Raw genomic sequence first — 16,243 nt, 5'->3', positions numbered from 1 at the left:
TTAACGTCCTTACTACAGGTTCTTACTACAGTTATTCTCAATACTAACCGTTCTACGAAAAGTTGAGAAGGGATTTTTCGAAAAATTTTCCTCGTTTTCCAAATAACATTGAATAGAGAGAGAGAACACATTTTGTTTAGTATGTGGTACTGTTGATCTTATATTAGACTATTCCTAAAACAGGTATAATGTTTATTTTCCAGAATTAAGTTTTACTGGTGTTATGGTTCTGTATTAGGGCATAAACGCGCGACGGTCATGTTGTTTGGTAGTTTAGATTTAATAGCATTCGTACATGCATGCATGCATGTAACCGATTGTGAACAAAAGGAAACACAGTTTTCATCGCTCGACCAACCAATCAACCGTTTCCGATAACCGACGATCACGAATCGTTTAAGTTAATCCTTTCGTGTGGTATGTTATTTTTATTATTTGGCCAGCCGTAAAGCAGCTCGGACCAAGCGAGCAATTGCGAAGCTATCAGCAGCATCCATAAATAATGGCCTCGGCATAAATCAGACTTAACGGCCGGGTCGACTTTTGCTCGCCATCAATCATTGCGGAGCAATTCATTTTTTGTCGATCCCGATGAAATTGGCGGTCCCACCGCGACCGCACTACTCTCACCATAAGTAGGCTCCCGCACAAATCGGGTCTAGTACCTATGGAACCGCACGCAACCATGGCCATGGCATAGTCATAATTACTTTTCAGCCGTTGCTGGCACGAACTTCACTTTGCAACCGTGGCAAGAGCTACAACATAAATTAATGATTCTGTCACAAGTCAGGCGCGGCAGCGCATCGTCAACCCCCAATGCTACGGTGAGTACTATGAGGTATGTGAACTAAAGGCACAAAGAGGATGATAATCAGAACATTTCAGTGAGTGTGCTATCCATGGAAGCCTACCAAGCGTGTCCTGTGCCCTAATGAACCCTTCATGTGCACATTTACCTTTATGTACTCCATTTGTGACTAGCTACAGGTTTCTATCTGATGGCACTAGCGAGTGTTACGTTGTTGATGTTGTAAGTTGATATAAACGGTACCAACGATGCTTGACATGGCCCAACTAATTAGCCATCATCTGGTGGTGGTTTATGGAAACGTTGAGCATCATCTAGACAGGAAAAATGAATTCGTGTCCTGGTGGTGGACAACGACCGTTGCAGTAGCTATAATGAGCAGCAGCGGGTGCTCAACACACTAATAAAGTGCCGTTGTAATCAGATACATTGTGCTTTTCACTTTTGTCAATTTACGAAATTAGTCAACTTTTCATGCGTTAACATTTGATTTGTCAACTTCATCCGCTATAGATACGGATCGTCAGCCCTATTAGAGAAGTTTTGAATTAGCTATATGTTCAAGCTTCAAACGCGGTGACAATATCAGAGCTGCGTCAGTAATGTTTAATGTTCAGTAAATTGGACTGACTATTGATAGGCGTTTCATGCATTCTATTCAATCCAGCTTTGTGCGTAATCGCAGTGCGAAAATATTTTGCTTAGCTTCAAGGATTATCGAAATTTATTTCAAATTTTTACTGTGAATTCTGTGCTGTACTGTGCATTCAAAATATGTATTCTTTAGAAGGCTTTCTACATTCACAGAATATTGTTTTTGTCTATGGAATTAGGATTTTATGTGATCCTGCAAATTACATAATTTAAGAAGCCTGAACACTTTTGGCATATCAAGGGTTTTCCAGATAGGTGAGCTGTGGATATAAATCTAGCACTAGCGTGCCCAGACAAAGTCAACCGGCGGGACATCCGACCTTTCATGAGAATTTCTTAGCGTGGAAAAATCAAGTTTTATCACAAAAATTCCGGCTAATTAGGTTGAAAACTCCGAGTTTTCGGGTGCAATTAGGCTTAAAATCAATGTTATAATTGAGCTAAAAGTTAGAGAAGAAATTGGTAATCAAATCGGACTTGCCATAGAACATTAAATTAGACTTGAATTTGGACTAATTTGGTCTCGAAGCTTTTCTTTCAATTGAACTGGAAATTAGACTTAAAATTGGATTTGAAATTTAAGTTAAAATTTGATAGAAAAATGCTATGGCATCGTTCACATCGTACTAACTATGGCCACAATGAACCATGGACTATGTGCTGCCATGCTTTTGATGAAACGTCAGGCGTGTTCGACTTCAATATCAGTAAATGTACCTATAAACATAGAACTAAGGCCTTAAGTTAGCGAATAATCTGTGCAACTATATGTTGAAGTAATAAATAAATAATATAACAAAATTGGTTTTGGAAATTACGATAGAAATGGAACTTATGAATGGATTCCAATAAAATTGGACTTGAAATTGACATAAAATGGATTTAAATCAGACTTGAAATTCAAATTGTGTTAGAAATTGGAATCACAATTTAAATTAACCTAAAATTAGAATTAAAATAGACTGGAAATTGGGCTTAAAATCATACATGCAATTCGACTTGTAATTGAACTTGACAATAGACATTAAATGAGACTTGAACTTGGACTAATTTGAACTTTAAGTTTTACTTCAAACCGGACATGCACACAAAACTAGACACGAAGTTTTACTTGAAATTAGGATTGGCAGATTATGTCTTAATCTCTCAGGCATTTTAAGTTTTTTCTCTTTTCCAGCTTAGTTTTTTTTTACTTTTTGCTCCATTTCTATGCTGTTTTCTTTGGTTTGCTCGTAATGTCCTTCTTTTTTCTTATGGTTTTGCTCTTTTTCAATCGTTTCTTTTTCCTGTTTAATTGTTCCATTTTTTCGGTTCCTGTACCAACTTTCTAACTTTCAGGCCTGTATTGCCTTTATTTCACTCGTTTTTTATTATTTTTTCTCGTTTTCCATCATATTTCCTTACTTTTTTTATTTCCAGATTTCGTTTTTTAATTCTTCTTATCTTCTTTCCTTCTCGTTTTTCACCTCGGGATCGTAGCTACTGACCCTGGAATTGTCCTGTACTCTAGCTGCCTGCGAAATCTGTCGTATAAAACCAGAAGGTCAAGTTTCGCTAACGAAATGTAGCACCTAGGCTTTGCTTTTTTCTGATGTCGCGTTTTCTTTCTTTTCTAATGTTTATTCCATTTTTGGCCCCCTTATTTTTCTTTGGTCTTCAGTTTTTCTTTTTTGTTTCCCTTTTTTCGTCTTTTTTCTCACGTTTTACCTTTTTCTTTCGTTCGTTTCCCATTTTCCCGAATAGTTCTTTTTCTGCACCTTTTACCATTTTTATCTCAATCTCTCCTTTTACATCCCGTTTGAGTCTCTTCCTTTGTCCCATCTTTTCTATAACGTTTTTCTGCTTCTTTCCTTCTTCTTTTGGTCGTTTTTTCCCATCCGTTTTTCCTCTTTTTCTGTCCCGTCTTCCCTCTTTTTATCTTGTGTCTCTGCATTTTTCTCTCGCCTTTTTTCTGCCACCTGTTTCGTCGATCTCTGTTCCGGTTCGTTTTCTTTTCCTGTTTTCCTTTTGAGTGCGGATTTTCTTGGTTTTCGCTTTTCTGTTCCGTTATACGTCTTTTTTATTCCGTTTTCCTCGTTTTCAGACCCGTTGTCGTTCTTCCTGTCTCGTTGTTTGTTATTTTCTGTCTTTTTGCTTTTTTCCGGATTTCAGCATTTTTTCCCTTTTAACCCCATTAAATGCCATTTTTCGTTTTCGTCTGTTGGGTTCTTCCTCTGTCTTACTTTTCCTCCTTTTCTTACACGTTATGTTATTCTTTTATTCCACTTGTTTTCTGTGTTCATTTTGTTTCTATTGTACTGTCACGTTTTACCTCATTTTTCACTCTCTTTTGTTCATTTTCTTGCTACGGTAGTTACTTTGTTTTCTTTTCTGTCCCATTTTTCCTTCTTATTTGTTCTCAATTTCTTTTTCGTTTTCCTTGCTTTCTTTATCGTTTTTGCTTCTGTTCTCCAGCGTTTTCTCTTTTTTCTTCCGTTATCGTTTTTTTCCTGTCCAATTTTCTCATTTTCTTTACCTCGTTTTCCATCTTTTTCTTTCCCGCTCTCTTCTTTTCCGCATTTTTTCTCTTTTTTTGTCCCGTTTTTCATCCCATTCTGTCACTTGAAGTCATTTTTTAATCTGGAACTTTATGCACCCGGTATATCTCCCGATTCATGCGCCTGCGCCACACTGCTTTTAATTTTTTTTACCAATTACTGTTCTCTTTTTAGATATTTTTTTCTGAATCAATTTTTATTGAAACAGTGTTTATTGAGAACCTTTACGACATATTTGGTGGAAGACCCCCCCCCCCCCCCCTTTATGCTTTATAACGAGCTTGAGACGTTTTTCAAAAGAATCACACGCGGCACGCACCTGGTCCATGGGCATTTTGTCCCAGATCTTGGAAATGAGCTTCTTAAATTGGTCCATAGTGTTCACTGTATGTTCGCTCTGCTTGGCCAGCATGTACCACCATACATAAAAGTCCAGGGGATTGAGATCCGGGGAGCTGGGAGGCCACAAAGTCTTATCGAGAAAATCAGTCAAACTCTCCCGACACCACGCTTAGAGGATATTCGCCGTGCGGGCCAGTGCACCGTCTTGTTGAAAGACGTAATGATCTTTCCCGTAGAGGTCACGAAGTGCCGGGGCCACAACCTTCTCCAGAACCTCGGTCTTATAGTACGCGGCATTGATTTTCACGTTTTTCTCAATAAACACCAGTGGAAGCTTCCCACGCTTGGATCCGGCTCCCCAAACCATCACTGACGCAACGCTCTGGAACCACGGGATGTTTATGTGGGACGGGGGGATGCTGGCCAACGTCAGCGCCCGCAGCCGATCATTTTGGACATTGTGCGGCTGTTGCAAGATGAAGAGTTTCTCATCAGAAAACACGAATTTCTGACCAGCGTGCCGCGAAAGTATTAGTTTTGCTCTGCCCAGCCACTTCTTCGTTGTAGCCTCCGTTATCCCGTGAACCTTGTGTCTTGTACGGCTTGCATCCCAGGTCCTTCGCCATGATGTTGTGGGCAGTCCCGATCTACACATCCAGGTCAACAGCGGTCTTCCGGATCGAGCGGTTCATTTTTCGACGAACCCGCTCCCTCATCACCTTGATGACTGCTGGCTTCCTCGCCGAACGCGGCCGCCCGCATCTAGCACGGTCCTTGGCCGAGTCCGTCTCCCGGTACCGACAGATGGTGTTATAGATGAAATTCCACTTCACCCCGTGCGATTTTAACCGCCGAAATATGTCGCCGGGTCACTCACCTCTCGCAAACAACTTTACTACGACGTTTCGGTACTCCTTCATCGCGCGCGGTAAACAAATAACAAATGACAGCAAGTCGACACCTTGTGCGTCGGTTAGCCAATATATAGGGCTAAAGCTGACACCAATACCAACACACAGAATGCACATGATGCACAACGATGAAAAGTTGTATTCGAACTTATTGAACACCCTGTAGACTTACCATTTAATCCCAGGGGGCTGCCTATTCTACCGATTTTAAAAGGGTTACACTTTCTCCGGAGGCTCCTCAGTTCCTTGGCCTGGATCGACGCTTGACTGGAGGTTGAGACACGGTGAGCTTGACAATTTTTCGCGCACTTGCGCACTTCCTGGACGTACGCGCTCCACTAGAGCCCGCGTACGGAAGGAATTACCACGTGGTGTATAAATTGCACTCCTCCGGATTTACGCACGGATATCTACCAGACGGTGCGAAATTCCACTCGCGACACATCGGTTTGGTTGCTGGACTCAATTCGCTCACACCTACCTTGGCCGGAAATAGAATTTAAGACCTCTTCTAATAGAATATGCCCGTCCGATAGCCCGGCCACGTACGATTGCTATTTAGAATAATCGGTTGGGGGGAGGGGGCAATTCGGCAGAGTTCAAGTAGTAAACAATAGCCTTCGTAGTGTCCTTGTTGCTTGCATCTGGAGCAGGAGTGAGCAGTGAGCGGACACTCTCGGACATGGTGCTGTTCACCGCACTTCCAACAAGGCCATTGGGCACTTTTTGATTCTTCTTCATGGCAGGATTCTTCTGGTGGCAAGACAATGTTGACGTCGCGTGCTTCTTTGCTCGCCAGCATCAGAGTGTCCTGCTTGAAGTTGGCCACACCATGACATTCTTCCAGAAGGTTCTCCAAGAGTTACTTCGCCTGCATCTCGTGCTGCGTTTCCATCAACTTCCAGTTTCAAAACCAATCTGGTTCGGATGTTCGCATCCCGTGGCGATTGGAGTCCACAGACGAAACGGAGAGTTTTCAATTGAACTATTGTTTTAGTCTCAGCCAAGGTAATGGACTGGTAGTTCGGAATAACTAAACAGGTCTATCTTGCTTGGTGGGTGGTTCCTTCTTGTTCATCATTCAACCGAACATCGAAATGCAGTTTCCATTGCCACTTCCGACCTTTCGGTAACCAAGTTCCACGACCCGGTTATCGATTAAGACAAACTTCTCATATTATGCCCGGCGAAGCATTTCTCCGTCCCCGCAAGAATGTGTCAGTCACCGTTGACACTCTGCGTCACACCACTCACTGGTGGCCGCAAGAATAGTTCTACCTTCGAGAGTACCGAAAGTGACTCGTTCTAATGTTAATCGCAAAATATTTAGCCGTCCTCGTTGGCTTCGATTTGAACACGCGGTTGCGGATCTTGATTACTACGACATAGGGATCCCAGTCGACGTCTGGTCCCAAGAAGTATCCGCCAATTTAACATCATTGGGTGTGGAGCGGAAACTTTCTCTACCAGTAAAAACACGAAAGAACTTCTAAAAGAATTATAACGGGTTACATGTGCATTTGTATGCCCGATTCGCTTAAAAAATGTGTAACACGAATGAGTCAGATTAATGCAGAAATGAGTGAAAATCGACTTAAAAAAGACTAAGATCTGACTTACTTCCACAAAAGTGGAACAGGCCAAAAATCTGAGCAACTTAGCAATTTCTCAGCTGAGTAGTTTAAACTGTTCTATAAACAGAACTGAAGTCTCCATACACGTACGCATCGCATATGTTGGGTTGGAAATGTACAAAATGTCGAACTCGACTCGACTCGATGGCGAGTCATTCAGGTCGAACACCGAGCCCAACATCTTATTTTGTCAGTTTAGTTCATGACACTCACATATACGACGGAGCGTATTGGCCAAACCTAAATTCACCAACATTCTCGACCAACATGTTCGTTGGTGTATGGGGCCTTAAGAGCAACTCGAAGTAAAGTTTACATTTTTCCATTTTTTGTAAAAGTGAGTCAAATTCTCTGAGCGTGTGTAGCTTTACGTCATGACCTCATGACTGTCCAAGTGATCCAAGTACATTAAAAGTTGTTTTTTCTATTCCAAGTGAAAACTCACGTGGCTCACGGCACGCCGACATCTAGAAAGAGAATTCGAAAAACGATAATCTTAACCGAATCAGAAGATGAGAAACTTGCGTGGACTTCTTCAACTATGTGAAACACGGTTACATCTAGTTTAATCGTATAATTTCAAGATAACAATCTGACGCGTCAGCAAATCACAATCAGGAAAAAAATCAACAGAAATCTTATCTCGAATCTCGAAGCGAGTTCGTTTATTCGATCCGGGTTGGAACAGGATAAATTTTTTGTATTCATTCGCTCCTATCTGACAGCTAAAATTCATCCAGTTCCAACCCGGATCGAATAAACGAACTCGCTATCATTTAGTTTTTTCTGTGTTTGGGTAATCTTAATCGAAACACGGAACTGTTTAGTTTCCGTACGCTATGGAAACGAATGGTTTACTATACAATATGAAAGAAAAAACATACCCAAAAATACAAAATCGGTTCGCAGTGAACCGGCACATCGCCGAATATTTCGCTAAACACTTTTCCATCTAGGAGCAATTTAGTTTTGTTTAAATGCCATTTCGCTAAGACTGGGTACATTCCAAAACAGAAATACTGTCTTAAGTCTAAAATCGTCTAGGGAAAGCATGCCTTTAATCCCACCTAAAATATCCTGCCTTTTGCGAAACAGAGCTCTTCGAAAACTATACCGCGGATTGACTAGTTATGTAAACTGTGCAACTTGTCACAGGAGGGTGTGTTGATGTTCTGCGCTTTGAGATATAGATCTCGGTCGCCGAAGTTGCGTGCTTTCATCAACATAGTTTCTTCTGCAAAAGTATTACAAATGAAAAAGAAACAAAAACCAGTTAGAAAATGTTAAGTATAATTTGTAGTACGTCAGACGCCAGTGACCATAGTTGTTGGTATGATTTATGCACGTAGCAAAACAATAGTTCCAAACACTTACTGTAGTTCCGTTCTCGATAGCACGAATGCTTGAGGTTATTGAGATACTCTTCCTCCACCGAAGCCTCGAGTCGTCCTACTGATCCCTGATATTCTGAGTGGAAGTTATCCTTGACGTAGTAAGGAATTTTCAACTGGTTTGTCTTACGGGCGACCGAAAATTTCCTGCAGGATATACATCCAATTGTACTTCAAGAAAAATCGATCTTAAAAAATAAAACCTATGTACTTACTGACTTGGCGTTAAGCTATAAATTGGGTCCGATATGAAGAAAGATGACATCATCGAAAGACCGATCAGCAGAATAATTGGCAGCAAGTTGATAAATGCCGCATAACCGGACTGAGGCTAGAAAAAGAAAAACAATGGTTAGGTTGATATTATATTCACATTATCTAGTCTCCAAAAAACCTCGCGATACTGTTGCTGCTGGTGCTCGGCCCGATGAAATCGCCTCTGCCGCATATAGACATGCTGCGTAGGAATATTACCACCGAAAAACATGTTGAACAACTCCTCCGCCGTGAACTCTGTTTCGAAACCTCGCGAATATCCATACTCATATTGGGCGCGGGTACGACGGGCCGACGGTTGGTGCTGTTCTTCCGAACCATACAAGTCGTACGACTTTCGCTTCTCGGCATCGGTTAATATAGCAACGGCATTGCCGATCGCCTTGAATGCTTCAACTGCACCGGGAGCTTTGTTTTTATCCGGGTGCAGCTGCAGGGCCAGTTTCTTGTACGCTTTTTTGATATCCGTATCGGTGGCTTCCTTTGAAATACCTAACACTTCATAGTAATCTTTACACCTGAAAAAAAAACAGACATGAAAGGCTTGATATGCCAAATTTCGTATTAAACAAATACTCACTTTTTGATTCTTTTGACAGCCTCCAGCTGGTCAGATGTGTAATCAGCTTCGCTGGCAGACTCTGCCTTCGTGCTTTGACCAGCAGTTGTTCTCTGTCTGACCCCATCACTATCAGAAGTATTTCCGGATGTCCGCTTGGTGTAAGCTCCACATTTAATTTTCTCCAAGAGCTCTGCCAATACAGACCAAGCCATAAGCAAGATCCTTGGAAATTTTCATATTGCTACGCAGTAGCCTGATTTGAAAGCCTTACCTTCAGCCTGTTTCGTACGATGAAGCGTTAGTGACTTGTTTAGCAGCTTTTCTGCCTTTTCAATTTTACCCTCCGATAAATACACTGTAGCCCTCTCCACGCAATCCTCTGCCGCTTCCTTGTTCATGTTTTATTTTTATCCTTTGCTCTCCGGTAAGATAAATTTGAAGACGATCGGTGAAAATTTCTAGCGACTAAGCGGGTGAAAAACAGATATACCTGACCCTTTCCACCACTGCGCGAAAATCCAATTGCACAAATTTCCCTCAGCAAAACTTTAGGTTTATCACTTTAATCACTAATCGATGATTTGAAAACTAGCAAAAATGATGTAAACTATTTTTAAATGACATTTTAATGAACAAGAATCTATTTTTCAGTTCAGATTGACGAGAGCAAAGGATAATCGAACACGTCAAAATCCGCACAGTATAAGGAATTAAGCCCTATGGTTGTGTCATTGCTGGTTTGTCAGGTTTTATCATCACAGAAAATTTAGTAACACTTCGTAACGTTCATAACACCAACATAGCGAAACCGTCAAAACATAACCATAATGAAGAACTATAAACGAACCATTCATGCTTCGAAATACTGTAAACTAAACGGTTGATCCAAGTAACAGTTTTAGGCTAGTTTTGGAGACTCTATAGACTATCGACTCTATCCAGGGGTGATATTGCGCATCTCGTTTCGAGTGATTTTCGTTCGTTTCGACCACGTTAAACAAATGGGCGTCTCGAACGAAATTCACTCGAAACGAGATGCGCAATGTCACCCCAGCTTTTTACAAGCCATAATGGCGGACGTGTTCATATTATTTGAACAGCATTTTTGACATTTCCCTAATACATCGCATGTTTTCTTTCCGTAATTTGCTGTCAAAAAAGAGCCAGCTTCCTGATTGGCTGATTTCATGCGTGCAACTGTAGAAACAAAAATTCATAAGGGAAGCGCAAAAGTGTTGCTGGAAACCACAGCAAACCCTGAAACAATCAAGTTTTTCACGTTACTATGGTTTAACTCTTTATAAGGCCGTATGTCAAATTTGACAGCAGCTGTAAGAACTACGCAATCATAGGGTTTTATGCTTCAGAAAATTTGTTGCATGTGAGATGCAGATAGTGAAAGATGTTCCTTTTTTGTGTTATCCGCCACGTAAGATAGGAAAAGGTCTGACTTTTCATAGTCTTATTTTTTACGATAAACAAAAGAGGGGAAACAACACGGTGCATTCGTCACACTGCGCAGCATTAAATACACGCGTTGTCCCGTTTAAATTTTGTTTCAAAATTTGTTGTCTACTTCCCCAAGAAACATTTATGTGCTGATTAAGCATTTTAGCAGCCATAATTATTCAGCCATAGCTCAATATGCATCGAATAAAATTTTTGTAAACAATTCTACAATACTTATTTAGCCGAAATTGGAGAACTTATACAACCTACTTGATTTGAGGCATAAAAACACTTGTTAAGCTGTTATATCGCCTCTGTGCGCCTTGTTTCCAGCTTTGCGCAAATTGGTTATTTAAAAACTCGCAAAAGCCTCTATTACGCTTCATTGCAGCTTCGAAAGCAGTTATTAGTGTAGCAATTAAGGCAAAATATAATAAATTAAAAATAAAAAAAATAAAAAAATTAAATAATTAATAATTATTGAAATGATTATTGAGAAATCAGTGTTCCACCAATCAGCCAGCGACGACGGCAGAGAGATTTTTCTTCACACGATGCTGCAACTATATAAAAGCTTTTCCTCGGTACAGTCCCTCATTCATTAAACGGACGCGAAGGAAGCAGCATCTACTCCAGCAACTACAAGCAGCAGCCAGCGCACTATGGGCCAGAAATTAAAATTTCGGGATAAAAATATTTGCGGTTGAACAACATGTCTCAGCTCAATGTGGTCTTCGGTAACTTTTTGAATAAAAAATTGATGCATATTTTGAATGGGTCGTCCAATATTTAAGCGTTACTTAAACAACAATTTAAGTAATAACTTTTTGACTAAACTTTTTTTCACCTTTTTGGTTTCAAAATATTGAAGATAAATCAATTTCAAGTAATTTTTCTGAAAATATGAAACTTCTACCTTTAACCCATTTTCAGCAATGGACCTTTGTTTATAAACGGCCCTTCAAATCACATTTCTTCTTGTAACATGTTTATTTCAACAGACAGCTCAATGTGATGTTCTAGAAAATATTTTGCACATAAAAGAGGAATATTTTTGCTGAAGACTGTTTTGCTTTATATGCATTAATTAATAAGATATCACTGATTTTAGATTAAAAACCGTCTGATGAAAAATCCGAACATCTTAGCCATCTGCAAGTATCTGCAATTAGTTTGTATATCAATTTGTAGGGAATTATTAAAGCTATCTGTTCAAATGTGTATTTCCGAGAATACCTGGGAATACCATGACTGGGAATACCTGGGAATAGTGCGGATTTTTTTCATACATTTTATAACTTAATAAATATGCGTCCTAGTGTCAAACAGTCTTCACAGAAAATATGTATTTCAACATACTTAATAACTTTGTAGAACATTTAAAAGCAATAAAATAATCGTGTGCAAAGTTATTGAGTGTTATTGATTTTTAAGTGCTCATTTTCAACACATCATTATATTTCGTAACCGGTAAGAGATAGATAGTTTCTTTATTCAGCAAAGTTGCTTATTGTAGTATTTTCTGCAACTTTTGGAGAAAACAACTTTTTTTTTAAATTATTTAAGAAAACAAAAGTTTGTATTACCCTAATAGGTGAATTCATAGTCACCCTAATAGTGCAGGAAGATGCGCTATATTTTATTATTTTACTTCTCCGAAGACACCACCCTTCAAAAAATACACCTTTTTCATCAAACGGTTTTTAAAAAACCTAAAAACAGTTATATCTTATTAATTAATGCAGAAAAAGCAAATCAATCTTCAGCAAAAATATTCCTCTTTTCTGTGCAAAATGTTGTCTAGAACATCACACTGAGCTGTCTGTTGAAATAAACATGTTACAAGAAGAAATGTGATTTGAGGGGTCGTTTATAAACAAAGGTCTATTGCTGAAAATGGGTAAAAGGTAGAAGTTTGATATCTTCAGCAAATATACTTGAAATTGGTTTATCTTTAATATTTTGAAACCAAAAAGGTGAAAAAAAAAATTTACTCAAAAAGTTATTACTTAAATTGTTGTTAAAGTAACACGTAAATATTGGACGACCCCTTCAAAATATGCATAATTTTTTCATTGAAAAAGTTGCCGAAGACTACATTGAGCTGAGACACGCCGTTTAACGGCAAATATATTTGTTCCGAAATTTTAATTTCTGGCCCATAGTGCAGCGGTGGGAAGAAAATCGGACGCGAGCAGTCATCGGGCAGGAAAGCATTTAAAGGTTTTTGAAACATCGTTGGCGTCTTCGTACGCCAGCTATATAATTGCTTTCCCCCGGTGCAGTCCCTCATTCATCGAACGGACGCGAAGGAAGCAGCATCTACTCCAGCAACTACAAGCAGCAGCCAGCGGTGGGAAGAAAATCGGACGCGAGCTGTCATCGGGCAGGAAAGCATTTAAAGGTTTTTGAAACATCGTTGGCGTCTTCGTACGCCAGCTATATAATTGCTTTCCCCCGGTGCAGTCCCTCATTCATCGAACGGACGCGAAGGAAGCAGCATCTACTCCAGCAACTACAAGCAGCAGCCAGCGGTGGGAAGAAAATCGGACGCGAGCAGTCATCGGGCAGGAAAGCATTTAAAGGTTTTTGAAACATCGTTGGCGTCTTCGTACGCCAGCTATATAATTGCTTTCCCCCGGTGCAGTCCCTCATTCATCGAACGGACGCGAAGGAAGCAGCATTCAAAGGAGCTTAATAGAGGCTTTTACGTGTTTTAAATAACCAATTTGCGCGATGCTGTCAATTGTATTTTTAGAACGAGAAATAGTTTTGCAATGCTTTTTCAGTCGCTTAATCGACGTCTCATTAACCTTTATGCAGCCAAAAAATAATCTATTTTTAAATTAGAAAAAAATAGAATGCGTCATATTTATTTTGCTATGGCGTCGTATGCTATCGGGAATTGAACCGCAATCTTCTGAAATTGAAAACATTCCAATTAAATTCTGCTATTTATATTTATTCGGTTTAGTTTTAGAAATAAAAACCCTTTTCAGCTCTTAAACGACTAAGTTAACCTTCGGGCTTGCTAATAGCTGCTTTGAAGCTGTAATGTAGCTTAATATAGACTTTTGCGCGTTTTTAAATAACCAATTTGCGAAAGCTGGAAACAAGGCGCACAAAGGTTATATAATGGGCGATGTAACTGCTTAACAAGTGGTTTTTCTTCCTCAAATGAAATAGGTTGTATAAGTCCTCCAATTTCGGCTGAATAAGTATTGTAGAATTGTTACATAAATTTTATTCGATGTATATTCAGCTACAGCTGAATAATAATGGCTGCTAAAATGTTTAATCAGCGCATAAATGTTTCTTGTTAATGCGTAGTTGGCCGTTATCATTTGTGTCGGTGTGCAGGCTACGGGGCCCGATCGCCGGTCTATACACACTTAAAAAAAATGCCGAAGTCTGCAAAATTTTGCCGAGATTTGGACAGCCGAGCGTTCGGTAAAATTTTTTATTATGCCAAACGTTTGTAAAGATCCGTAAACGTCGATTTGCAAAACTGAAATTTTTACCGAACGCTCGGCTGTCCAAATCTCGGCAAATTTTGCTGAGTTTTTTAAGTGCGTACATTGCTTCCCTACCGACCTGGTCATTCATATCCCCCATGACGATCTTGATGTCCCGCGGTGAGCAGCTGTCGTACGTTATTGCCTCCAGCTGCACATAGAACGCTTCCTTCTCGTCGTCGGGTCTACCTTCGTGTAGACAATGCACGTTTATGATGGTGCGGTTGACGAAATGGCCTTTTATCTTCATCATCCGCATGCTCTTATTGATCGCTTTCCAGTCCATTACGCGATCCTGCGTTTTGCCAAACACTACGAAGCCCATTCCCCAGCTCGTTGATCGCTCCACCGCTCTGGAAAAATTGGGCTTTGCCGCTACGAATCCTCCACACCTTCTCACCTTTGCAACAGATCTTCTGCAGTAACACGATGCCAAACTTTCGGGGTTTTAACTAATCGAGCAGCACCCTGTCGCCACCAACGAAATTTAACGATCTGCAGCTCCAGGTACCAAGTATCCATTCCATGTCCTTATTTCGTCGCCTTTGTCCATGCCAGATGTTCTGAGTAGAATTTTCTTGGCTCTTTTTAGTGCTCTGTTTTTAGATAGGTAGCCGTACTAGGGCTTACGCTACCGTGTCCCGTGATGGGACTGCCATCTTACAGTGTCCAGACAACAGTGTGCCTCCTTCCCTGTTGGTATATTATCTTAGTTTCCACCGGGGTTGGTTATCCGATCTCCGCCAGGGTTACTCGTATTCCGGCTGAAACCACGTGGAGGTAGGGAAAGCAGTTGCTGGATAAGCAGCTAAGGACCACTATGGGGCCAGTTTTACGCATTATCCAACCATTTACCAAACCTAGCAATGAACATCCCAAGCAACAATGTGAGTTTTATTGTACTCTTATGGTGGTCTTCAAGACCAACTTTGGTCTTAAATGCCATCATAACGGCCATCATAAATCATAAATGCCATCATCACGGGCTCGTTCATTTCTCAAATTCCAGATTAGTTGATAGGAAGTCCACATCGGACACGCGTTTTCTAATAGCGGTCTCAATAATGAACAGCACAAAGCCTTTAAAAAGTGAGGATCTTTGAAATGTCGCCCGATTTTCGAAATAAAGTCGGACTATTGAGTTGCTTTAGAAATAATAGCCAAGTGATTCAGGTTGAAGTTTAGTTTAGCATCGAGAATAACTATTTTATCTTAGTATTTATTTCAACAATATTATAGTGTTGCTTTTAGCAGGACAAGGGACTATTATGTAGAAGTAGCACTATAATCCAAACAAAGGAACATTTCGTGATCGATCGTGACTGGTACTCAGGCGATTTCGTGGAAAAATCAATTGCCAGACAAATAATGCCTTCGCCACTATAGTAACATAAGTCATCTAAAACAAAAGGCAAGCGATGAATGAACAAATTGTGCCACACGTCAAGCAGACAGTCGCATAATTTTCAATCCGGAAGGACAAAGCTATTTTTAGTTTCCCAGACAAATTGCCATCCTCGCCATTCCCCTTCGGGTTCCCGATAAGCCCATGCGTTGGAAAAAAAAACCCGCCAGCCAGCATACGCCCGTCGCTGCTTATCGATCAAACACACTGCCAAGGAGCAGTTCGAAACCATGCAACACTTTAATATTATAGATTCCTTCAAACCAGTTTCCCTGAAAATTCCTAGACAGAAAAAAATGGAGCTTTTATTGGCCCAAAACAGCAGAAGGTAATTTGTCAATTCGTTCATTCGGCAGCAGCAAGGTTACTGAGCTGTGCCATGCGGAGCTGGAAAAGTTTGCGGAAAAATCGTCCCCAGCAGAAGCGATTGAACTTTAGCAAACGACGGCCGTACGAATCTGCTCTTTAAACCGTCGCCATTAAAGTTGGTTCCAATCATTTGAAACAGTAATCGTATTAGTGCATCCTTCGTCGACTAGACGGGGCAACAGTTCAAGGATTAGCGCTGTGATTTGACGCGAAAAAACTTTTGGAGATTACCAAAGTGCGATAAAATTTCAATCGAATCGGAAGGATTACTCCTATAGTGTAAAGTGAAGCGAATCGGAAAAGATCAGAGCTTTCATGTTTGCTAGCGATAAATTTCAACTCTCCAAAATCAAGCAAAAAAGTGCAATCGTTTCCCTTAGCTGCCTT

General features: G+C 40.3%; 1 protein-coding gene across 1 annotated transcript; it reads right to left on the bottom strand.

Annotated features, from left to right (window-relative positions):
* Nucleotides 1-7,454: 7,454 nt before the first annotated feature.
* On the bottom strand, nt 7,455-9,773 carry LOC128741917 (dnaJ homolog subfamily B member 12). The gene is made up of 6 exons (XM_053838040.1): nt 9,390-9,773; nt 9,137-9,308; nt 8,675-9,074; nt 8,496-8,611; nt 8,264-8,427; nt 7,455-8,123 (listed from the first exon to the last, which is right to left on the bottom strand). Exons 1-6 carry the CDS (start codon nt 9,514-9,516, stop codon nt 8,014-8,016), a joined length of 1,089 nt encoding a protein of 362 aa, XP_053694015.1. The 5' UTR covers nt 9,517-9,773; the 3' UTR covers nt 7,455-8,013.
* Nucleotides 9,774-16,243: the final 6,470 nt, after the last annotated feature.

This window comes from Sabethes cyaneus, chromosome 3 (genome assembly GCF_943734655.1).
Source record: "Sabethes cyaneus chromosome 3, idSabCyanKW18_F2, whole genome shotgun sequence".
Classification (NCBI taxonomy): Eukaryota; Metazoa; Arthropoda; class Insecta; order Diptera; family Culicidae; genus Sabethes; species Sabethes cyaneus.
The sequence above is the reverse complement of the archived record's forward strand: the minus strand, read 5'-3'. Positions and strand labels throughout refer to the sequence as shown.